The sequence below is a fragment of the Stomoxys calcitrans genome, chromosome 1 (genome assembly GCF_963082655.1).
Source record: "Stomoxys calcitrans chromosome 1, idStoCalc2.1, whole genome shotgun sequence".
NCBI lineage: Eukaryota > Metazoa > Arthropoda > Insecta > Diptera > Muscidae > Stomoxys > Stomoxys calcitrans.
In genome coordinates, this window is record NC_081552.1 from 271813321 (window position 1) to 271839632 (window position 26312).

Sequence of the window (26312 nt, forward strand, 5' to 3'; positions counted from 1 at the left end):
CCTGTGTTCTACATCAATTAGAAGAACACGGTAAAAAGTTTTCGTGATTTCTACAGACAGACAAATCTAGACGAACTTAGGTTAGGTTGAAACGAGACGAACGTGATCCACTTAAAAAATCGTGGCGCTCAAAAATATCCATGTGTACTTTATTGTGTCTTATACCAATATTCGACTACACATTTCATGCTGGTGGCTTAAAAATAAGATAAGCAGAATACCCATTTGTATAAGCAAACATTCAACAGAAATTCGAAAATTCCTTTCTACACAATTCTCTCCGAACAAGTAACAAAAATTGTTCTGGCTAGATCAAGTCGGCCCAACGTCGTAGCAAACACTGTTTGTCCATACTAAAGTTAAGTTGAAAGTACCGAAATTTGCGGTTAAAATAGACGGCTGTGTGAATTATTTGACAAGAATAAAAATCAAAAGTTGGTAAAAGAATGTAGCAGAAATATTTAGACGTACCAATTTGCACCAAACAAATATTTCAGTTCAGTTTAGTTGAGAGGGTCATAGGTACACATTCCTTGCACATAATCCTTTTAATCCACCTGTAATTGTTCCTCTTTCACTGTTGGCTGAAATCATTTGGCATCTCTAAGTACCTGAACGACACCAACTTTGGGTGGGTGGTATCGCGTACAGTTTGTTTTATGCGGTTTGGTTGGAAGGTGTTCGATGTTGGATGCGGCACTAAAGGCTGCATGAGCGCCAGGTTCGACGTATCTCACGATGGTCGTTTTTACGCCATTTAGATGTGTTCGGTTGAGTGTGTTGTAGCTGTTGTTGGTGCCATTTCGTTTCGATGTGTGGTGTGTTTTGATGTGTTGTGCCTTCATTATCGCCATTGTCGTCAGTCAGTGAGTTTTGAGCGTGTAGTGAACTGGTCGTCAGTTTAGTTCCTTTTTGGCCGCTGTGAAATGTACGTTGCGTCGTTACAACAGTGCACAATAAATGAAGAAAAAGAAGTCTAAACAAAATACGCAACCAATCAATGCACTTGCATTTATCAAAAGTTTTTCTACCAACAAATAAAAATCTGTGAAATTTTCAATGACAAAAAACCGGTTGAATCGTTGTTTTCAGACGCCTCAACCACGACAAGTGAGTGAAGTGGAGTGAGTGTCAAGTGAAACGTTCATCTTTTGTTTACTATACATCTGCCACATTTGCATTAAACGAAAACAAAAACAAATCTCCCTCGACCCATCGGATCTCCCGCGCCAAAACAAAGATGCAAATATCGAAGAAATTTTAAAGTTAAGTTCATTGTTAGCAAAATTAAAAAAAATCAGTATTTCAACAAACAACAAACAAACAAATTCCAACTACTATAAAAACAACAACAACAACAACTACATACCAAAACAAGTTCCAGTTCCTCTAACTCTGCCTCGCGCTTTGCATACAAATTCAAATTTTAAAGTGCGGATTTCGAGTAACGTCGACGACACAAACCAACAGCAAAGAAAAATCAAAAGAGCTCATCGCCATCACCGTCACCATCGACATCAAATCAGTATTAAAAGCAAATAATACCAAATAAATCAAAAACAGCGAGAACGAACAGCAGCACCACGGCGAAGCATTACAACCACCGAATTCCATTTCAAGTTAGGATTACAAGAATGGATTAAGTGCGAATTCCGGAAAGTCAGCAAGCTTTGCGATTAGTTCTCGAGGGGAGAAGTTTTGTTTTTCCTTAGAAAAATAGAACTCCTTTCGGCACCCCGGAGTTTCGTCAAGGATTTCGAGAAATGCAAATAATTGTAGACAAAATTCCCATGTTTTCCAAACAAACCACAAAACGCAATTCCAAAAAGTAAGTAGGTACATTTCCAACAAGTAAACAACGGCAAAAATTAAACAAGCAACAAACGAATAAACCACAAACAACAACAAGTTGGTGTGCATGTGTGCGGGTGTTTAAAAATAACTCCCCTACATTAAATTGATTTCCCATTGCAAACGTCACCAACCCTCCGAGCGAAAGAATTCCCAAAAACAAAACAAAAAACGGTCTTAAAATACACCAAAAATAATATAGTATGTGAATGTGAGAGTGTATGTGTGTGTGTGTGTTCCTTTTTTTATCTGTCCTTTGGAAAAAGAATGTATCAGTCCCCATATTGGCTGAATTTCTCCAGAATTGAAATCGCAAGGCCATTGTCGAGTGTTCATAAACAAAATGTTAATTTTATGTAGGAAAAAAATTGATATGTAAAAATTATCGGTTTGATTTGTTCTGGCTCATTGCGACACATTCAAAATCAACTATCAAGCAAAGAGCGTGATTTCGTGCAAAACAACTCGAAGAAGAGCCAACTTTGGTCAGTGCAAAACGTTACTATAAAAAAGAAAATGTTTGCAAATTTGTTTGACAACAACCTGAAATCTCTGTGAATTTTCGATACCTGCCAAGCTGGCGGCCAAATTGTACAACAATCTTCAGCGAGATTGTGATTGAGAAATCAGTTCGACAATGAACAGTGCTTTGAATGTGTGACGAACTGGAGAACGCCAACATTTACGCGTCACACACTCTGCATGCAACAAATACGCTCCAGAGTCTGCAGCCGTCTGAGGCAAAATAATTCAACAGATTTTCGGTGCCTCCAATTGACTGACTGAGCAGCTAGCTGCCTCTTGTCTGCTCTTTGCAGCAAGGCTCTTCGACGCTCTCGCACGCTCTCTCAGTCTCTCGTGCTTTCTGTGGACTACGTTGCTTCTCACAATACGCGTGCTCACTTTGACTTTGGATTAATTTGCTGTACAAACATTTGCAGTCGCCTCTTAAGCGCCCACATCTGCCCCCTCTCCACCACTATCCTTCGGCAACAATTCAATATAGTTGTTGTAAACAAAATATGTAAAATTGAGGTAAAATATCTAATTTTTGATGCACATTTTCATACGATACAACAACAAAAACGAACAAAATACATTCTCAGTCCTATGTTCCGTTTGCTTTCAAAATCATTTTTTTTGCTGATTTATTAAAAATTAAAAAAATGAAAATCAAAACACATTAATTAGATATTTTATTTACAATTGTTGTTTGGTTAGTTCTTTTGTTTTGCTTGTTTTTTTTTTTTTGTTGTCCTTACACTCGAACAATATATGCAAGATGCAAAACCCGTATTCGTACACCCACTAAAGATTTAAAAGCAACGAAGTAGTCAATTATGGAAGAACATTTTTTAAAACTCCATATACAGTACAGTCGGGGTAGAGGGAACACTCGGTCGAGAGAACGCCCCCTTCTATTGGTTACTCCAAGGAAAGGAAAAATCAACAATAAGTGACATTGAAAAAATTTTAATAAAATAAAAAGTTGGATGTCAAAATGCAAGTGCAATTAAAAGAAAACCTTTTAAAAATTTTTAACAACGGAGAAAAAATATCCCAGAAGATGTAGATAAGTTATGAGAATATGTTAGGAAAGCTAAAACATTACACTTTCAACTTAACACTTCATGCGGATTTAATGTGAACTCTGGGTTGCGTCAAAGTTTCGAAGCTAGGTGTGGAATTAGATGTTGAAGATCTGTGAGAAGAAAGCATTGTCCGATAAAGTAGCTGTATACCCATAAAGCCAAATTGGAGTGCCTCTTTTGAGAGTTAAATTTATCCGAAGATCGAATTTATAACGCTGATGAAACAGCTCTCTTTTGAAAAATTTTTCCAAAAAAAAGCCTTCACCGAAGACAAATGATCTATGGTCAGGTAAGAAGATGCCTTCTATTTCCTACCATTGAACCATCCAGATCTCTTTAACAAGCCCAGTAACGCGTGAATGTTCGTATTCGCCAAGTCAGATAAGATCTCAAAGAAATGAGAACCTAAAGTGGAACTCCTTTTAAATGCCAATGCGGGGCACTCACAAGGCAGATGTTCTAATGTGTCCTCTTCCTCGACGTCCTCACAGATTCTCCAAAAGTCGTTACAGTTTGTCAGCATGTTTTCTGATCAGAAAGCCACCTATCATGCCGGAAACAATGACTGAAACGCTTGTTCAAGCAATCGACAGTAAAACCGTAAACCTCTTAATTTTGCAATACTCATAACTGGTGAAAGTCTGCCATTTGTTGCTCTTCGGGTCTGTTCCTGACGACTTGGCTTACATGTCGCTAGGTCTCGCTAGCTCATCTGTTCTATAATTCCGTCGAATATATCTGAAGCCCAGAATGCAGAACAGGTGAATTTTGAACTGTTCAGACATCTCGTTAAGAGATCTTCGACAGTCGAGGGTGGTTTTTGCATTCAGAAATCCGTTTCCCATAGATTAAGTGGCTGCCTGAGAAGATGTTTATGCCAATCGTCGTTATGACATTATAAAGTTTATTTCGGCTTTCGAATTCGCAAATCGCATACAATTATTTAACGGTTATTTTCCGAACCTCATACTCTTATGGGTTGAAATCACTTGAAGAATAAGTTCTGTGAAAAAGTCGAAATTTCAATAAATTTTCTTTAGCTATTGTAAAAGTTTGCCTTTGGTCGACATTTCATTAAAATTTGGTCCAAAGAAAATTTTTTATGAAATGTTACTAAAGGTTTAATTAAAATTTTGTGTTTAAGGCAAATTTCAGTTAAATTTTGTTTTTGGATAAAGTGTCATTTAAAATTTGTCGCTAGAGATATTTTGTGTTTAAAGAAAATTTAATTGAAATTTTTTCTCTGGATGTAAAGTATTGATATATTTATCAATATATCCATGATCTTTGTGCAAGTTAATTCCCTTTTGCGAATTGTCAGCATGGTTAGTGTAACGGCCATTGAACTAGCGTAACGGGCGTTAAACATTGCTTGTGTGAAAACCTAATAATTATGTTTTGACATTACATAGTATCCTTTCTTCGAATGCCTATTGCCAGATATCCTTTTGGTAACTATATTACAGGACTATATATAGATATAGCCTGCAAAGGCTGATCTCCATATATACCATATAGAGCTTATAAAACGAGTTTTTTTTTTTTTTGCCTATTTGGATCATGTTGTTGTTGTAGCAGTGTGTTGTACACTGAGGCGGCAGCCCTTGCCGATGGAGAACTCCATCGGGTCAATCCGGTACGTACAACCGGCTGCCATGGCCTATCTCTTGATCGAATTTCTTCAAGTCATTAAGGACATATGTTTTTACATTTTTCGTTTAATTTTTTTTTAATTTCGTTCGTTCTCTTGGTTTGCTCTCGGTTTTTTTCACTGGCACTTTCTTCATTACGCTTTAAAAAACAAATTTTATTTGTTTTTTTGGCGGTCGAGGAGATATGAACTCGTGAAATAATAATGGTAGTTTTCACGCAGTAATTGGTTTCTCAATTAAATTAAATTTAAACAAGTAAAAGTGATTTAAGCTTGGCTTGGCCGAATCTTATATACCCTCCACCAAGGATCGCATTTGTCAAGATCTTTGGACGGTTTCTCTTCATAGGCAGAAATTAAAAAGGGATAATGGGAGGTCATACCAAGAAATCCCTATGGACGGGCGGACATGGCTAGATCGACTTTAAATGTCATGACGATCAAGAATATATCGTTCAACCGGCAAAAAGATATAAGTGCCAATTTTTGCGGTTTTCAATGGGAATCGAAAATTTACGACTGTTTCCACCTTCTGCTATATTTTTCCCGATAATCCAAACCGTTATGATTATACAACTAAAACTATTTTAATGATCCGTCATAGGGGACAAGCTAACCTCGGGGCTACGGCGGCTTCCACTTACATTATTTTCGACAGACACAAGGACCTTAAACAAATTAAGCAAGAACTGCAAAAAAAATATGTAAATATAATGAAACGTTCGGAAGTAGAGTACGAATCGGAACATTTAAAAGTAGGGCTAAGTGTTTCAGGGGCGCCCCACCCTCAAGCAAGCCGGCAAAGGGATGTATTGGCCGAGCGGGACAAAATTTGACTCAAAATTAAAGTGTTTGGAAGTAAATTACGACTCTAATTGTCATCCCGTACAATATGGGACGCAAATAAACGGCGTTTCGAAGTAGAGTACGAAAATCATATCCAAAAATTGGGGAAATCCAAAGAAACTCTCCAAGAGGGAGCTAATGGTCGATTAGAAAATATGGGATTAAAATTAAACGACTTGGGAGAGGATTGTGGATTTGATATATGTCGCCCACTTTAGTTCGCGCCAAATCCCCGATAATAAGTACTTTTAAACCACATAAAGCAATTAAAAACACGTAAAATTCGGGCGGGCCGAAATCCGATAAAAAGCGCTACTATAACGCAAGAATTTTATTCGATATACATTTATACAGCTACATTTATCATCTTACATCCAGATCTAAACTATATCAGGCAAAGTTTTTGAGGTGGCATAAACATTTCACAGTTTCAAATTTCTTTCTACTTTGAATCGCGGATCGTTATATATATTAAGAGTCCGATCTGGACCATACTCAGAAAGGGCGTTGAGGACCCTAACACAAATCTCCGTTCTATATTTCAGCGAAATCGTATAACAAATGCGCCCATTATGGGCCCAAGACCACATTGGGAGATCGGTCTATATGGCAGCTATATCCAAATATCGTCTGATCTGGATCATATTTGATCCGTATGCCACGAGATTTTATACAATTGACTGTTCCCAAATAGTTCCACCTCCTCTCTATGAATATCCACATGACAATTAACTTTTGTCTGCATATTTGTTTTTCTACGTAGTTGTTGTCTAACCATATTTCCAGACGCATTCATACCGATTTCACATAATTAAAATGTTGTTGCAGAAAATTGTTAAAGTGGAGTTTTCAGCTTCGATGCTATAAAAATATTTCTTGCATACGTTTGTTTCTTATATCAAACCATATTGCAATGATGCAACAGGCAGAAGTTAAATTTTTTTTTTTCGAAATGATTGATAGAACCGATATATCGGTTATGAACATCTTCTTTTAATCCGTTTTATTGTATCGCAGTTAAGATATGAAAATAACCAATCACTGGTTCAAACTGTTGAAATTTATGTGACATTATTATCTTATGTTCTTAAAATCGAATTCTAAGCAATGATGGACAAGGACACCATTGTACCTAAGATAAAGATGCAGAAATGTGCCTTCAAAGACTAAGTTTGAAAATTTGATTTTTTAAAGAATAAGAAATTGAGAGTGTTCTGTGAAGAAAACTGGCAATCAGTCAGCCATCGAAACTCGAAACGGAAGAATGTGCCCGTTAGTATATATCGACTTGGACTTAAAGATAGCATCGTGTTTTTAACACCTTACCTTTACATATTTGTAACCTTTTTAGCCTCATGCCATCGTGACCGTCAATCGAGTCTGAAATGCCTTTTTTTCAACAGAGTTCAAAGAATTCTTATACGACAGCTACAAAAAATTAAATGCAAATTTGTTCGCGAATTTTCCATCAACTTTATTTTTAAACCATTTTTATACGCTTTGTTCGACGTATTCAATTAAGTCGTTGTTGTTATGTCGTTTCATATTTTATAAGGTAATTGTCTTTGTTTTTTCCGTCAGATTTTGTTTGGTCTCCCCAGCCAGACGTTGCTGTGGGCTCTTGCCTTTATCAGGCTCTTCTCTTTAGGTTTCTTGTCCAAGCCGCCAAACAAATAAATACTCCCACTCTAAATTGGAATTGGAACTGTGCACTTGAAAGTGGTTCTAACTATGTACTATTTGGTACGAAGATTGATCGTTCTCCGCAAGCAATAGCTTCCTCATCGGCGGCGGTCTTTCCATTCTGGCATTCTGAGTTCATTGTGGGTCATCACATTATTTGGCAGGAGTTTAAATTAATTCAATTTCTTTAGACGCTAGTGGAGTTGTTGTTCTTGTCTTTTCTATAGTTAATTTATATATTTTGTAAATAGTATGTTGCTTTTTATCGCCCAGCTGAGTGTGTCTTTTTTTATCATTTGCGGTGTCTTTAGTTGCTTTTGTTGACGTTTTCGATTTTTGTTTTTGGGGTTTAATTATTATCTGAGTTCAAATACATGTAGACGCATTCACACACTCGTGCTACATGGACATGTGCGTACCCTGCAAACATTTTCAATCGCGAAAAGAACATAAACGATTCTCTTGTTTGTTTCTCTTTCTTTTCCCAATGAATTCTCTCGGTGACGATCAAATTGCTCTCGCTGGTTAGCTCGTCAAAAGAAAAACATTGTAACATCGACATAAAGTAAGTGTTTTCTCGAAACGAGAGAGAGAGAGAGAATGGAAGAGCCTTAAATGATGCGTTAGTACGGGTTCCCTATTATTCGTCTTTGTGTAGTATTTGGTAGTACTTCGTTTGAAGGCGTTTAAAACAATTCGCCTTTATTACTCCCTGAAGGCTACTGGAGAATAATCCTAAATGAATAACTCCTGTTCCTTGGTGGAATGTTCGAGGGCAAAATTTGCATTTGCAGTACGATTTCCCTATTATTCATCTTTGTGATTTGGTAGTAATTCGTTTGAAGGCGATTAAAACAATCCTTATTTATTTATTACTCTCTGAAGGCTACTGGAGAATAATCCTAAATGAATCGCGTTGTTGCGTATGGGAAGACGCCCATAACTTTGCACTGTCGAATGAAATTGAAACCCCTCTACGTGGTTTCCCACTTGTCTTTGTCATTTAACAACTATAGACTGCTACCATATTCACTTTTCGCGAAATATTATATTATTACTTGAATAGACGTTAAGCCAAACAACATGCTGATGTCATTCAGTAGGACATTCCCCCATTGCTAATGGTGAAATTTTAATAAAATTGTTTGTTGAAATTAAACAGAAATGAATGGCCTGTTTGTCGACGTTGAACGCAAGCGTTCGTTCGCCCTGCAAACGAAAAAAACTGATTTTGGTTTGTGTATCTCATTTTAAACGAAGAATTCATCGAAGGACAAGCCCAACAAAAACATAAGCTTCATAAATGTGTTTATGTATATCGTAACAGTTGTCAACAATGCGAAGCAAATGTCAAAAACAGTCGCTTGATAATTTGCTTTCGAGCGAGATTTTTTAGCAAAAAATGGAAAGCGAAAAATGTTTATATTATAAAATTATACATATATTAACATTCAGCATCCTTAGATGCCGACCACGGATTCAATGATACAAGTAAGGGGCCAAAAAAGGTTGTCTATAACAATTGACGGATATCTCTTGGTTTTGCGTACTTCTGCAAATTTGGACACAAATTAGAGCTTCTAGAAGTATATCAAAAGTAAAAATTGTTCCTTATATATTAACATTCAGCATTCTTAGATGCCCACCACGGATTCAATGATAAAAGTAAGGAGCCAAAAAAGGTTGTCTATAACAATTGACGGATATCTCTGTTTTGCGTACTTCTGCAAATTTGGACACAAATTAGAGCTTCTAGAAGCTCCAAAAGTAAAAATGTTTCCTTTGTACCTAGAGGCTTTGTTGTTGCTGTTGTTGTCGCCACATGTCTGTATGTGGAGTTGGCGATCGTCGTCTAACTCCATAGTTGAGCAAGCTGGTTCCGGGATCGCCGCGGGACCAAGATGTTTGTCATATCAAGCAACATTGGCACTCAGCATTTATGCAAGAGCCGGTGCTGTCCGGCTCCTCACTGGGACTCTTCACTTCATACCGCTGATTGTCTGCGACTGTAGTCGCAGCTAAGCTTCTTGTGACAACGATGAACACTACACAGTCTGAAGCTCAAAGTTTCAGTCTGTGTGGTGCTAATAGTTATTCCATGCCGGGGTGCCTTGAGGTAGTGGTAGAATGTTGGGCTCCTGCTCACCCGACAAAAATGTAAACGCCAATGAATGATTCCAAACCGAAAAAGATTCGATTTCGAGCGATTGCTGTTTGCTCGTCTGGGTTATTGTTGGACATCCACAAAACAGGCTATACATTTTTTCTATTGACTTTTGGCGCTTATCTATTTGATACTCGGTATGGATAATATGTTGCTGAAGAATGGAGTCGATCCAAGGTCGTCAACGTTTCTAAGTTTGCTGTGCGCCATTTCTGAAAAATATTTTAAAAGAAATGGAAAAGGACAAAATGGAAAAAATTATTTTATAAATATAAAAGACATACCCCAAACAGCTGTAAAGGAGAAACATTTCTGAATGCTTGATGTATCCTTTGTTCCTGTAAAATCCATTGCCAAATCACCGCATATTATCTTGTTGATCTCTAATAAAGGTCATAAACAAAAGCCATCTTCTCCAAGTCTTAAGAAAATACGTTTCTGCAAAATAAATAAAGAAAACACATTAAATGTGTTGAGGAAACTAATCACATTTGTTTACATAACAATTCTGTTCCCATTTCAATATTTTTTTGCAAAATCTCTATTATTAATTTTTTTAACAGTTAACTCTCACTTCGATTTTTAATGGTGACAATTCTCTTTCGCTGCCAAAACCGAAATGACGTATTAGAATTTTTCTTGCTGTAGCAAGAATTTTTTACAGTCACATTGAGGTATTCATAACATGTTTTAAATTTGTATGCATCTCGAAAGATTTACTAATGAATCGCCTAGATGATCTATTTATTACGCCCGGATTATCCAATGAATCACCAGGACAAAAAATGCAAAAAATAAATGTAAAACGAACATCCCAAATGAAATAATCATCCCAAATTTCCAAAAATGTTGGCAGGGTGCGCGCATATGTAGGTATATTTGCATGTACAAGATACAACGATGGCAACATATTTACAATGCCTCTGTGGAGAACAAAGCAGAGAATTTTGATGTGATTGTGTACATACATACAAACATATGCATGCACAATTGAAGAAACTTGCATTAGAGCGGGTCTGAAGAAGGTCGCCATCACTTTCAAGAAAAAATCTGCATTTCGGCACTTCAATTTTAACAAATCGGAACATTTCATTTATTAACCAAATATGTAATATAAAGCCAATAAGGCCCATAAAATAATTACATACAAACATTTCATTTGCTTGAACAATAAAACTCATGGCTTAAAAAAAATACTAAAAAGGTCTTCAGTTGGGTATGAACCTACTATAATAGATATATATCTTAACCCGGGTAAAGAATATACCTTATGTGATCTTCAACTATGACTATATATACCACGGGGTCGAACACTGACCAATCTTTTTTTTTGCGAAATCAGATGTAAATGCGTGATTCATGAGATCAAGCAGAATCTATGTCTAATGTCTTAGATTTAACCTCATATAACTCCCATATAAACCGGTTTCTCGATTATCCTTGTCCGGTTCCTAGAAGCTTTAATTTGTGATCATTTGACAGAAGCTTGGTATGTAGAATAAAATTATGCCCTTCTATTTAATTTAGGTTGTATAAATTTGTAGCAAAATCCATGGTGGTAGTTTCCCAAGATTCGGCCCCGCCGAACTTAAGGCACTATTACACGGCATGTAGATGTTTTACTTATGTTTATTTATGTTTTATTACATGTCACTTTTTGCATGCACATGTAATTGAAATTGTTTGTCAAAATTGTCAATTTACATACGGTTCATCATTTTTGCTATAACACATGGATGTTATTTTCGTATGACTTAACTTAAACATTTGAACAAAAGCTAATTTTTTTAATGCGTAAAAATTTTTAATGTTGTGAGAAAGCTGATTAAATCATAAATTTGTGAAAACAATTTATTTTGGGGTTACTTTCATTCGACTGACAACAAAAACAACTGATTTCTTCATTTTTTTGTCAGAAGGAATAGAGCACGCTCTAATTGAAAAAAAATACACGTGCTATTTTAAAAAGTGATTTTCATATGTTAGTTTCGTTTGTATCACACGACATGTACTACCCAACTTGTGCTAAATTTGACATGTCATAAGACAACTACATGCCGTGTAATAGTCTTTAGCACGCTTTTATTTGTTCTTTGTTTCATTCGATTTTATAACCTCCACCATAGGATGGGGGGTATACTAATTTCGTCATTCCGTAATGTAACATATCGAAATATTAATCTGAGACCCAAGAAAGTATATATATTCTTGACCGTGATGACATTCTTAGTCGAATTAGTCATGTCCGTCCGTCTGTCTGTTGAAAGCACGCTTATTTTCGAAGGAGTAAAGCTAGGTGTTTGAAATTTTGCAATATACTTCTTATTATTGCAGGTCGGTTGAGATTGTCAATGGGCCAAATCAGTCCATGCTTTGGATCTTGTCTTCTGCAATCTCTAGAGGGCGCAATTCTTTTCCGATTTGGCTGAAATTTTGCACAAATCTGCCAAGTATGGTTCATAACCTGATATATCTTCCATATAATCCGACTTCGGATCTTGACTTCGTGAGACTCTAGAAGGCATAATTATTATCCATCAACAACTGTGCCAAGTTTGGCTCGAATCGGTTCACAACTTGATATAGCTCCAATATGAACAGATCTTCATGAGCCACTGGAGATAGCAATTCGCATTCGATTTGGCTGAAATTGCACAAAAGCTTCTCCTGTGATCTATAATATCCGAATCGGTATATAACCTCATATAGCTCCCATATAAACAGATCCCTCGGGCCCGAGTCCCACCAAAATGATTTCATCTAAAGAAAAAATTTAAACTAATTGTATTCTAAACAAAAAATATCAGTCACATTTTTTAAAATGATAAAATTTTATATGTGTCACATTCTACGAAGACAACATTTTGCTGAGGCCAGGGCCGCCTTAGAATTAATTTTCTTAAGGACAAAATTGTAATGAAATTCTAAGCAAAAACAAAATTGGATTAAAATTTTTTTCTAATCAAATTTTTCTAAAGACAAAATTTCGTCGTAATATTCTCCAATAACAAAACATCAGCACGGGTCGGCCCCTCGAAATCATTTTTAAAGACAAAATTTTTTAATTTTTTTCTAAAGACAACATATTATTGGGTTGCCCAAAAAGTAATTGCGGATTTTTCATATAGTCGGCGTTGACAAATTTTTTCACAGCTTGTAACTCTGTAATTGCATTCTTTCTGCTGTCAGTTATCAGCTGTTACTTTTAGCTTGCTTTAGAAAAAAGTGTAAAAAAGTATATTTGATTAAAGTTCATTCTAAGTTTTATTTAAAATGCATTTACTTTCTTTAAAAAAAATCCGCAATTACTTTTTGGGCAACCCAATATTAAAATTTTTTCCAAAGGCAAAATTTTTATATCCTCCAACATAGGATGGGGGTATACTAATTTCGTCATTCTGTTTGTTACTACTCGAAATATTCGTCTGAGACCCAATAAAGTATATATATTCTTGATTGTCGTGACATTTTATGTCGATCTAGCCATGTCCGTCCGTCTGTCTGTCGAAAGCACGCTAACTATCGAAAGAGTAAAGCTAGCCGCTTGAAATTTTGCACAAATACTTCCTATTAGTATAGGTCAGTTGTTATTGTAAATGGGCCATATCGGTCCATGTTTTGATTTAGATTTTTTTATGAATAAAAAAAAACACATTGAAAAATTTAACAAAATTAAAAAAATATAAAACATATGATATGAAATTTCATCAAAAAAATCCTTAATTACAAAATAGGGATAACGGTTTTATGATGCCTTCACCCATTTAGACAAATATTCGTTTGATGCCATCATAAAACAGGTAAAAATTTCTTTGGGTTTTTTCTTTTCTCGAATACTTTCAAAATTAACATTGTTTGCATATGCATTGCAGGTATGCCGTGTTGCTGCGATAACACTTTATGGCATGGTGGTTGTTTCGGTATTGCAGCATATGATTACCATTTTCGTTCAGCCGCCAAGGCATGATGTTGGGTTGATGATTGCATATTGTAGTAATAATGTATTTGTTCTCGATAGATGGCATTGAGTGTCTATGGTACTTGATATGACAAGGTGAGATATTTTCGCATTTTCCCGCGGTGATGTGACCTATATAACGGAACAAGCTTCCTGACATACGAAGCTTGACTAGGACCTCTACCTCAATATACGAGAATGTGGCAAGAACAACCTTAGCATTTCGCGTATAATATTTCGAAGTATTGATCCACATTAAGAGATATAGTTTGGAATTTATGCTTCTGTCGGCCATTATTAAGACGCTTAAACTATAGATGGATAAAAAAATATTTCAATACAATAGGGTAACATTAATATACATGAATACCTTTTCAGCTGCGTTTCGCAAAGCAGTTCTTCTATTTATATTTCAAATCCTAGATTCTTCCCCACAACTATGCAACGGGACAAATTTATAATGGAGATGAAGCTGTCCTATTTTGGAAGTATTTGTATTTGATTTGTATTTGTATTTGAATGTAAACAAACGTCCCGTTATTAATAAATCCAATAAAAAATTGTTTGCAACTCAGCAAATATTTTTTTTTGAATGGTTTTACAAACATTTTGTTCTCGAACTAAGCGATCCCTTTAAGAAAATTGGTGTGAAAGATAATAGTAAAATCCTTCTGTTTATAGACTCAGAAAAAAGTAGTTAAGATGAATGTGACAACGATGGTATTATTCACCCACAAATATCTATAGAAGAATCGATACTTGGATTTAATAGATTCTTAATTTTGCGTCTTATAAAATTAAATTGGGAGTCATCTTTGAAGTGAAATGAGAATCAGCGATCGAAATTTGAACGGAATTCTTGACATAGATTTTTCGGGGTTACTTTTCGGACTTCGAGAGCTCAAGTCATCTGAAGGCAATTGCAATTTTCTGAAGAAATTCCAATTTTATGAAAACGAAAATACAACTTGAAAAATATAAAAAAAAAATTAAAAACTAAGGGAGATATCTTGATAGTTTTTGTTGGAGCTTTGAAGATAAAGGTGCCCTTAAAAAACAAGAAAACTAAATAGTGCTCCAAATTTTTTACAGAAATACGGAGAAAGATATTTTCCAATCGGCAATTTTTCGGAAATTTTCTGTGGAGTAGTTTTTTTTCCGATTCTACCCCACTGTGCGTTGAAGCGGCATGGGATGTTCATATCTTGTTTATTGGAATAAAAAAAAACCTTTTTGTTTTTAGGACACTCCAATGTGTAGGTATCACTCGAACGCCAGAGTTCGAACCCTGGCGAAACCATCAGACTAAATTTTCAGCGGTGGTTTTCCCCTCCTAATACTGGCATTATTTGTGAGGTACTATGCTATGTAAAAAACTGCTCTCCAAAGAGGTGTCGCACTGCGGCACGCCGTTCGGACTTGGCTATAAAAAGGAGGCACCTCATCATTGATCTTAAACTTGAATCGAACTGCATTCATCGATATGTGAGATGTTTGTCCCTGCTCCTTAGTGGAATGTTCACTAAGGAGCAGGGACAAACATTGGGTAAAAAATGCTCCTATGAGCAATATCACCAACAGATAAGTTAGGACGGGCTTAAGTCGGGCATGGCCAACCTTTTGATACCCTCTAACACATTGTGTACGCAAATCAAATCGTCGAAGCTAAAATTTAATTAAATTTTAAATGTACAATTTCGTACAAAATCGGTACATATTGTAGGGGTCATAGAGGGAATCGATGTGCAAAATTTTGAGAAGATCGCTTGATAAATGCGCTAGTAATAGCCCCAAAAGTGAAAATCGGGAGGTATATATACATCGGGCCCGAGTCCCCCTTCAAATGATTTTGCATAAAGAAATATTTAAATTGTATTAATTTTGAATAAAAAATTTCAGTAACATTTTTTAAAATGACAATAAAAGCGAAATTTCGGCATTCTCTAATGACAAAACTTCAGCCCGGGCGGAAATTATTTGTTTAAAGAAAAAATTTCGTTAACATTTTTTGTAAAGACTTTTTAGTTAAATTTTTTCTAAAGACAAAGTTTTAATAAAAAAAATCTATAAAATTTTGTCTAAAGACTAAAATTTAATGACTAAATTTCAGTGAAAAACTCTATAAAGGCAACCTAATCTCGAGTTTTAAAGCTAAAATTTTTTTAAAGGTGTTTTATTATGCTTATATGTCACAAACAACGTTTTTCTAAAAAATTTTCTATAGATAAATTTCAATACATATTTTTAAAGACAACATTATAAACCATTACGCATGACCCTCGGTTCCGTTGTTCGATTTCGATGAAATTTTCTATATTCATAATTTAGAGAATTTGTATTGACGTATTAATTTTTTTAAATATTTTGAATTTTAAAATTTTTTGAAAAAATCCTTTTATCTCCTAAGCTCCTATGTAATTATTTTTTTTTTTTTTGATACAGAAACCATCAAATGCAGCAGGACACCAAAAAGAACTCTAGAAATCTCACACCTAAGAATTTTGAGAAATTATTCTGTTTGATTTTATGGGATATAAAAATTGCCGACAAGCCAATTATTCCACAAAACATGACGGGAAAAATTATTCTAAAAAATGTGTAGCACATTAATGGTGTAGGGTATAATAATTCGCACCAATTGGCGCCAGACTGGATTGAAAATATTTAGCGTGATAAAAATCCGTATGTGGGAAAACAAAAACTCATCATTTAACGCTTTGCTTGAGGAACATAATAGCAACTTTAACAAATGGTTGGTTTTAAATTTTTGTACCGCATAATCCATATAAATCATGAAAATTTTTGAACTACATATTTCTCATGTTGCAAAATTAATTTAAGTGATTTATCCATTTGAATAGATACTTACAAAAATGTATATTTGATGAAAGAATAGTACTAAATGGTATTATTTGGGCATATTTGTATTCGTCACAGATTTTTGCATGAAAGATCTGGCAATTTTATTGTTAACAAGTCTCAACGTCTTTCACAAAAGAATTTTACTTGTCGAAATGCTGTTTAGGTTAATGAATTATTTTTTTGCGTATAGTTAGGAAAGAGGTATCTTAATACAATTTGGAAAAAAGTACAATAAAGCCATATTTTAAGGGCAAACCAGTAGTTTTTTATATCGAAAAAATCAAACAAAATTTTTTCTAAAATTCTTAAAGTGAGAATTCTGGAAACCGTTTCAGTGTCTCGTTGCATTTGATAGTTTCTATTAATTTATAGTGATACTACTTATGACAGCACATGCAATTTTATGTCAAAGTCATTGAAATCCTCTTTTGTTAGCTAAATGCGCTAAATGACCAAACAGAAGATGTTTCACAGTGAAACAAAACACTAAACGTGTGTGAGCTGTTTAAACCGGTGTTGCCAAAAAAAAAGATAATAGCTAAAAAATCCCCGTTATTATGTATGTAAGCGTACAATTAAAACTAAACCAAACGGCAGGAAAAGGTTGCACCACGAAAAAAATAATTTTGTTACATGCTGAATAAAAACAAACTCGTCGAGAATGGTCGAGTATGTCATTCTCGTTAAAAAATCTATGCACGTTTGTATGTACATACGTATCTTCGCACTCACACTCACGCATAGACATGTATTGGTGCTTGTTGTAAAGAATTCATTGATCTCAGGTTTGTCGAGACCATGATGTGACGATTAACAACATCTCGGCTAGGCAGATAGGCATCTACACTGTAGATTCTACAGTCGGGCAGCCTTAAACAACTGTTTGTGTGTGTTTGTGTGCATATAAATATCAACGCATATTATTGATGAATGTACGTATGTATGTGCTTATGCCCGACTATACATTTCGTTTGCTAGGTGTCGTCTGTTCTGAATTGTGCGATGCCTAGATGCTACCTAGCGTCAGAAGTCGCAACACTACAAGTGATGCAGCATTACTGAGCTATTAAAACGCCATGTAACGTGGTAATTTTCAATCGATCTCTGTTTTCGTCCCAATGTGTATTTGTTAGTTGCCTCATGGTACATATGTATGTATGTATGTATGTATCTACAGACAGATGGCAAAGGGAAACGATGTCTGGTACGTACGTTACAACGGAAGTGTGTGTGTGTGTGGGGGGGGGGGAGGGGTAGCAGGGCACAAGCAAGAATGAATAGTAACCCCTCACAAGATCTTGTCTTTTTTTAAGTACCCTGGGTGGGGGTGTTCCTATGGTTACGCTCCATTCATCTCCTCTACCATTTATTGTTTTGTTCTTTTCGTATTGTAAACCTATTTATAAACACCAAGAATTGTCTGTATCGGTACCCGCATATTTGTTTTCCTTCCAGAATCTGGATCTTTACTTTTTCATTTTTGGAACAAATGACGAGTATTTCAGCATACCAAGTACCTATTTTGTTTTTGTTGTTGTTTCCATGAAAATTCTTGGAAAGTTTCATTACTCCTAGCATAAAATGAATTAGCGGTCCATTGAATAAGCGACTATAGACGAAGTTGTCAAGTATTCATACCAATATAAATGAAGAAAAAGCATTTCACTCAATTGCATTGGTTGTCAATTAATTTTGGTTGTTCCCCTTGGTAAAGCCTAGTACTGACTTCGGCTTTCGCCCGAACAACTGTCAAAAAGCAATTTAAAACCAGTAAGTAAAGGCAAAAGCCGGGCGGTGCCGACTTTATAATACCCTACACCTACCCTATAAATACAAAGTGGGAGCTATATCTAATTCTGAATCAATTTGATGCACCTCAGTGGATGTTTTCAGATGGGTTATTAAAATCCCCGTATCAAATTTAGAGCAAAGCAAATAGGCTCAAAATGTTTAACTTTGGTTGACAAATGGCAACAAATTACCCAAAATCTGACGAACATATATATGGTAGCTACATCTAAATCTAAATCGATTTCGACCAAAGTTTTTAGATATCGAGGATAGCGATGTGCACAATTTCAGCATGATTGGTCAATAAATGCGCTTACAATGGTTCTAGGAATGAAAATCGGACGATATACGTATATGGCAGCTATATCTAAATCTGGACCGATTTTTATGAAATTCACCAGTAATATTAAGAGCCTTAAGAAAATCCTTCCTGCCAAATTTCGAGAGAACCGCTTTACAAATAAGCACTTTATTGCAATATATCTCAAAATCGGACGAACATATATATGGGATCTATATCTAAATCTGAACCGATTTTGACCAAACTTTACGGATATTGTGGAAGTCGTCGAGGAAAGCGTTGTACAAAATTTTGGGAAGATTGGTCAAAGAATGTGCTTGCAGTGGCTCTAGGAGTGAAAATCGGGCGATATATATATGAGAGCTATATCTAAATCTGCACCATTTTCTATGAAATTCACCAGTAATGCCGGGGGTCAAGAGAAAATTCTTCTTACCAAATTTCAAGATAATCGCTTAACAAATGACCATTTTATGGTATTATTACTGCAAATCAAACGAATATATATATGGCAGCTATATCCAAATCTGAACCGGTTTCTATGAAATTCACCAGTATTGTCGAGAGTCATAAGAAAATAGTTCCTGCCAAATTTCGAGAGAATCGGTTAACAAATGAATATTATATTGCAGTATTACCGCAAATCGGACGAACGTATATATGGGAGCTATATCCAAATCCGAACCGATTTTTTCCACTTTCAATAGACGGTCGCATGAAAATTGCGACCTGTAACTTGTACACAAACTAACATGGACAGACAGACAGACGAACATAGCTAAATTGAATTATCAATGGATCTATCTCTCTTCCTTTTGGGTGTTACAAACAAATGCACTAAGTTATAATACCCTGTACTACAGTAGTGGTGTAGGGTATAAAAGATAGCGACAATGAAATTGCGGACATATTCCGCAGAAGTGGTACTGAGTAAAAATGCAAATTTTGCCCATGAACATTTCACTAAGGCACAGGGGCAAACTTCTCACATATCAATGAGTGCAGTCCGATTCAAGTTTAAGCTCAATGATAAGTGGCCTCCTTTTAATAGCCGAGTCCGAACGGCGTGCCGCAGTGCGACACCTCTTTGGAGAGAAGTTTTACATGGCATAGTACCTCACAAATGTTGCCAACAATAGGAGGGGAAAACCACCGCTGAAATTTTTTCTGATGGTCTCGCAGGATTCGAACCCAGGCGTTCAGCGTCATAGGCGAACATGCTAACCTCTTTTGCTCTATGAGTTCTATGAGCAAAATGTCTGAAAATAGCGACATGTCGCTGCGTCAATAAAAATTTCGCTTCAATTTATTGCAAATTGTTACTAAAAGTCGTTCGCGTAGAGAAAAGTGCGACAGTGTGCGTGAGAGCGAGCAAAATTTTGAGTTTGGTAATTGAGACATGTAAATTTTTTATTCCAGCAGAAATTTGCAGCATCGAACAGCTGTTATATAAAAAGCAGCTGTTTAATTCAAATATATAGCAAAAGATGGTAAAGGTTGTACTCTCCTACAAATTTCTATTGGAAAAGTACGAGAACAGAACTATGGTTTCTAGTATTTCCTAGAATTTGTTTATTGTTCTTTGTTGTCATTCTTGTTTCTGGTCAGCTTAAGCAGATATCAAAATGATATTTCTCGCGACGGGTTTTCTCGAAACATCGGTGCGGCCAGCAAGAGGTATATAAGGCAGTGGCAATACGTAACTGGAGTCAGTCTTACTTGAGAAAGCGCATTGTAAACGTAAGAATAACCAGCAGTTAGTGAGTTCCATATAAGTAGATCACTAAATCAATGTGGAGTAACGTAATTGTAAACGAACTGTGTTTCAATTGGAAGTAAAATGCCTACAGTGAAAATGTAACAGTATTTTCAAGAAAACTGCAGCACGTTACTCTTTGATAGCCATATTACCTCACGGACCTATTTGGATTATACTTTTCGTGGTGGATGAAAGTCACAACAAAATATATGAATGAAGGCTAAAGAAATCAAATCTGGAGATCGGTTTATATGGGAGATATATCAAGTTGTAGACCGTCAAATCGGGAGTTCACTTGATATGGGAGCTTAAACTAATCACGCAACGATTTGGCTAATTTATAATTGTATAGAACCCAGATAATTAAGAAGTATTCTATAGAAATTTGATCGACTTAAAATGATGATCAAGGAGATAATTAAAGTATGTATTAAAATATTTAAAGGGTCTTTGACCAACATTTAAAGGTGTTACCAGTAGAATACCATTCTATGGTATAGGGCGAAAAATAAAACTTATTTCCACGAAATTATTTAGACGTGTCAAGACACATAACGTCAATATTGTTGACGGTACTTATTGGTACTAAATCGATTGGGGGAGTTCGTTTGTACTTCTCGAAACGGCAAAGTACTGAATATTTCATCCCTGGCACCTACTACTCATTTGTCGCCAGCATCTCATTTGTGTGAGTTCGGCGTGGTCTTTCTAGGCGGACGGCGCAATTCATCGTAACCTTTCTGTCTTCACTTATCATCCAACCCAACTGAACTGAGCTGTTTGTTTTGTTTATTCTTTTTTGTGTCTTCTCCATAAGCAACAATGTATGTGTTTGGTAAATGTCTATGTGTACAGTACAACAGTCTTACCTCTTAACGTTGGATGGTGGAAGACAGGTTCCTTGCCCGAAATTCAACATTCACTTTTTCATTACAACTAAGCAGCGTACTTAAATGTCGCAGATGTTACGCAAAAACGTATTATGTCGAAAAATTTTGTTTGTAATTGCCAGCAGAGACAACCCTCAGTTCGCTCTTTTTAAAAGTCTTTTCGATGATTTCGCATGATGTAAATGTAGAAGATATTTACATTATTCAAAGTGTTTAAGTTGCTATCACACGATATGTATTGTCATATGTAACTGAAAAGATAGCAACTCTGAACATGTATACATCGTGTGATACGTACAAAAATTTAATATAAAAAATTGGATTTTTGATTAAGACGAGCTCTTATTTCATCAAACATCCTTAAAGTGGTTTGGTAATCCACCTTTGAATTTCACAGCGTTACTGATGGTTTCAAAGTCATGCGGAAAAGAGTTCCAAAGCTGAACGGCGAATGTAAATATATGCCATTGAGGTACTAAGTCGCGGTGTATCATTGGTATCAATTTCTTTCTGTTTGACCTTGCAAATCCAATTCTCTCAATAAATAAGATGTAAAAAGGTGAAAGACCGCATGAGCAACACGTCGCGAAATGAATAACCATCCAAACATTTCGAGTACTGGAATGTGTAGTCACGGCGATGAAGCCCATACTACGCTTTTGTAGAACGTGTCGGTCTTCCGACTGCTTTGGAATAGCAGTTAGCAAATAGTTGACAACCGTAGATCAGGCCATGTACAATATAGGACTTCGCCAACAGTATTCTCTCCCAAAGAACAGTAAATTGTTGAGTGGCCGAAAGCGAGCGAAGCCTAGAATACCATTGACCAACAGCAGTACTTATATGATCTGTCCATGACAAGGTACTGTTGAATGTCACCGCCAAGTTTTTTGCACGAGCAACGATCTCCAATCTTTCATTAGTAACAACAGCAACGAGGTCACAATAGTAACGTGAAACCCATTTCTTAATAACCATGCACTTGGACTTCAGGGGATTAACCATTAGCATTTGCCCATTCATAAATCCTAGACAGGCCATGGGAGATCTTTTATATGGGAGCTATATCAGGTTGTGGACCGATTGGGGTTCCCTTTAGAGGATCAATAATTATAATCAGAAGATCGGTTTATATTGGACCATACTTGGCGCAGTTGTTGATGCTCAAACCAAAATATTTCATGCAAATTTTCAGCCAAATCGGATAATAACTCTGGCCTTTAGGGGCTCACGAAGCAAAGATTGGAGATCGGATTATATGGTAACTATATCAGGTTATGAGCCGATTTGAATCATACTTGACAGAGATATTGGTATTCAAAATAAAACACTGGATACAAAATTTCAGACTAATCGGATAAGAATTAGAGGCTCAAAAAGTCAAGATAGGATATCGGATTATATGGCAGCTATACCAAAACATTGAACGATTTGGCCCATTTACAATCCAAACCGTCCTGCACTAATAAGAAGTATTTATGCAAAACTTCAAGCACCTAGCTTTACTCCTTCAAAAGTGAGCGGGCTTTCGACAGACAGACAGACGGACGGACATGGCTAAATGGACTAGGAATGTTAAGACGATCAAGAACATACATATATACTTTCTTGTGTCTCAGATCAATATATCGATGTATTATAAACGGAATGATGAAATTATTGGGTTTCCCAAAAAGTAATTGCAGATTTTTCGTTTAGTCGGCGTTGACAAATTTTTTCAAAGCTTGTGACTCTGTAATTGCATTCTTTCTTCTGTCAGTTATCAGCTGTTACTTTTAGCTTGCTTTACTAAATGGACTAGGAATGTTAAGACGATCAAGAACATATATACTTTCTTGTGTCTCAGATCAATATATCGATGTATTATAAACGGAATGATGAAATTATTGGGTTGCCCAAAAAGTAATTGCAGATTTTTCGTTTAGTCGGCGTTGACAAATTTTTTCAAAGCTTGTGACTCTGTAATTGCATTCTTTCTTCTGTCAGTTATTAGCTGTTACTTTTAGCTTGCTTTAGAAAAAAAAGTGTAAAAAAAAGTATATTTGATTAAAGTTCGTTCTAAGTTTTATTAAAAATGAATTTACATTCTTTTAAAAAAATCCGCAATTACTTTTTGGGCAACCCAATAATATAGCTCCATAACATCTTGGAGGGTATAAAAACGGCTCAAATTTGGATATTTTTCAGATTTAAATAGTTTTAAAGATTTTAATAATTTTAAACAATTTAACAATCAATTGAGCTGAAATATACCACAGATATCGGTAATTGAGGAAAATACGTGATAATTGAGGAAAATACGTGATAAATTTCAAGTCAAATCGGGAGATCGGTTTATATGGGAGCTATATCAGGTTATTGACCGATTTAAAGCGTACTTGGCACATTTATTGGACGTCAAAACACGTCGTGCAAAATTACCGCCAAATCAGATAAAAATTACGGCTTCCAGGGGATAAATATGTCAAATTAGGTTATTGACCGATTTAGATAATACTTGGCTCAGTTGTTGGAAGCCATAGCAGAACACTATCTGCAAGAATTAAGCCAAATCGGACAAAAATTGCATCTTCCAGGGGCTTGAGAAGTCAAACCGGGAGAGCGGTTTATATGAGAGCTATATCCAAATCTGCACCGATATGGCCCATTTTGCAATCCCCAACGACCTACATCAATAATAAATTTTCAAACGGTTAGCAGCTTTACGCGTTCGAACGCGATCGTGATTTCGACAGACGGACGGACGAACTGGCTAGATCGACTCAGAATGTCGAGACGATCAAAAATATATATACTTTATGGGGTCTTAGATCAATATTTCGAGGTGATACAAACGGAATGTCTGGATTCGTATACTCCCATCCCATGGTGGTGGGTATAAAAATTCAAAAAATTCAAATGGATCGACTCAGAATGTCGAGACGATCAAGAATATATATACTTTATGGGGTCTTAGAACAATATTTCGAGGTTTTACAAACGGAATGACTGGATAAGTAAACCCCCATCCCATGATGGTGGGTATAAAAAGTCAAAAAATTCAAATGGGATATAGACGGGCAAAGCTGTTTTGAACACATAGTCGAGGATTCCCTGAATTAGAAAACAGATTCGAAGCTTAATTTATTTTGATAGTCAACTATATCTCCATGTTTTCTAAAAAAAAAACAAAAATTTTAAGTTCGCCAAAAATTTATTATTTTACGATGTGTAAAATTATGGTTTCCATTGTAGCAAAATTTTGAAAATTATTTCAACGCCTGAAACAGATAGATTTAAAGTTTAAAGGTCATATGTCTTGAAGTTTTTTCGAAAAAATTGCACAAAAATTATACGAAATCATTTTAGATTAAAAAACCAAAAGTGTATATATTGACGAAACTACTGCAATTAGGTTATGTAACATAACAATTAAAATTTTGAAAATTTGTTCAACGCCAGGAACATATAGATTTAAAGTTTAAAGGTAATTTTTTCGAAAAAAATTTAAAAAAATTATACGAAATAATTTAAGTTTGAAAAACCAAAAAAGTATATAGGTTATGTAACATAACACCATATTTTTCCGCAATATGAGAGAGATTTTTATACCTTTTTGAATGGTGCTAAATATTTTGTTATGGTTTGAAATGTCACTTTTGAATATAATGACACTCTTGAGGTCCAATTCCCCACAGTACGCCATTCCGACTCAGCTATAAAAAAGTGGTGTCTTATTATTGAGCTCAAACACTCACTCATATGAGAATTGTAACTCCGGTGTTCTAGAATTGAATGTTCGTGGGCAAATTTGCCTTTCAGTGCCATTTAACCTCTTGATACCCTTATCGATTGTGGACACACCTATCTGATAAGTTCTGCTTAGCACACCCACGGTGAGGGGTATTTAAAGTACAGCTTCAACTTGCCTGATTAGCAAAGTATTACCTTCAAGTATTAAACGCTATAGGGCTCTTCAATAATGAATGAACTTTCTTCTCGAATTCATGCAGATGTGTACGCGTCTTTGTATGTACTATGAAATATGAGCTGGCGATCGGGAGAACCATGGGAAACCCTTTATACCTACTCATAGGTGGAAAATTTGTTAGTTGGAGTGTTCCATTGCTGGGTAAGAGGGGAACCCCAAAGCCTCAATTTCATTGTTTAAATGTGTTAATCTTTGCGCTAGAATACATCTATCGATCCACTGTCAAGAATTTTCGATGAAACCATGAAACTGAACTTCAACCACCAACGACCGTGACATTAGAAGGCATCCACATTGAAAGAGCCACCACCATCACAACCAGTGTCAACAGAAACGTCTTCACATCACTCCAAAACAGTTTGCGAAGTGTTGGCAGACAACTTCCCGTCGCTATTGAGAGAAGAAAAACTTTAAGAACCCCGAAACAAAACAGCGCTTATGGAACTTCCTTTCAAATTTCTCACGGGAACTCAGCGTCGGAATCGCATGCAACCCAAACTCATTCACCAAATAAAACTCCCAACATCGAACATCAACAAACAACAAACAACACCAGAAACCGCCATCGTCCCTCATTCCATCGATTCACGTCTGTCCCAGACGAAAATATGACGCATTTTATGCGCTGATGAGGCATTTGTAATTTTAAGGGTAAACAGTTCTTCATGGTCGCGTGTGTGGATAGATGCATGGATGAATGGAAAGTGACTGCGTGGCTGGAGGGATGGTAGGACGTAGTACTACTATTCAATAAACGACGTTCGTACATACATACAAGTACACAGGAGCATACATACACGCATGCATTCTCGAAAAATCAGGTTTGCGTTTGGAAAACAATATAAGTTAAAGCGGGGTTGTTGTGGCAAGCAAACGAATAATCAAACCTACTTCAATAGATTTCATTGAGTTTTTCGAATTTTTCCAGTGCACACGCTTGTGCCCTATTCGCACTTGGGCGACTCTTGAAGTGTGTTGTGGTGTCACTCCTCTC

General features: G+C 35.9%; 1 protein-coding gene and 1 long non-coding RNA gene across 8 annotated transcripts in view; one reads left to right on the top strand and one right to left on the bottom strand.

Annotated features, from left to right (window-relative positions):
* The first annotated feature begins 872 nt into the window (after positions 1-872).
* LOC106089717 (zinc finger MIZ domain-containing protein 2) overlaps positions 873-26312 on the top strand; it is an 82359-nt gene continuing 56919 nt past the window's right edge. For 2 of the 3 annotated variants that reach the window (XM_059360820.1, XM_059360822.1), the window contains exon 1: positions 873-1828. In XM_059360820.1, the coding sequence (XP_059216803.1) occupies positions 1764-1828 (65 nt within the window). In that variant the 5' untranslated portion in view covers positions 873-1763. The remainder of the gene's footprint in view (positions 1829-26312) is intronic. The other variant, XM_059360821.1, reaches the window with a different exon arrangement.
* Positions 9043-26312, bottom strand: part of LOC106089719 (uncharacterized) — a 51448-nt gene continuing 34178 nt past the window's right edge. For 3 of the 5 annotated variants that reach the window (XR_009396553.1, XR_009396555.1, XR_009396554.1), the window contains exons 2-3: positions 10072-10225; positions 9043-9999 (exon numbers count right to left, since the gene is read on the bottom strand). This is a non-coding gene — a long non-coding RNA (uncharacterized LOC106089719). Of the gene's footprint in view, positions 10000-10071; positions 10226-10286; positions 10540-26312 lie in introns of those variants that run through there. The other 2 variants (XR_001221676.2, XR_001221675.2) reach the window with 2 other exon arrangements.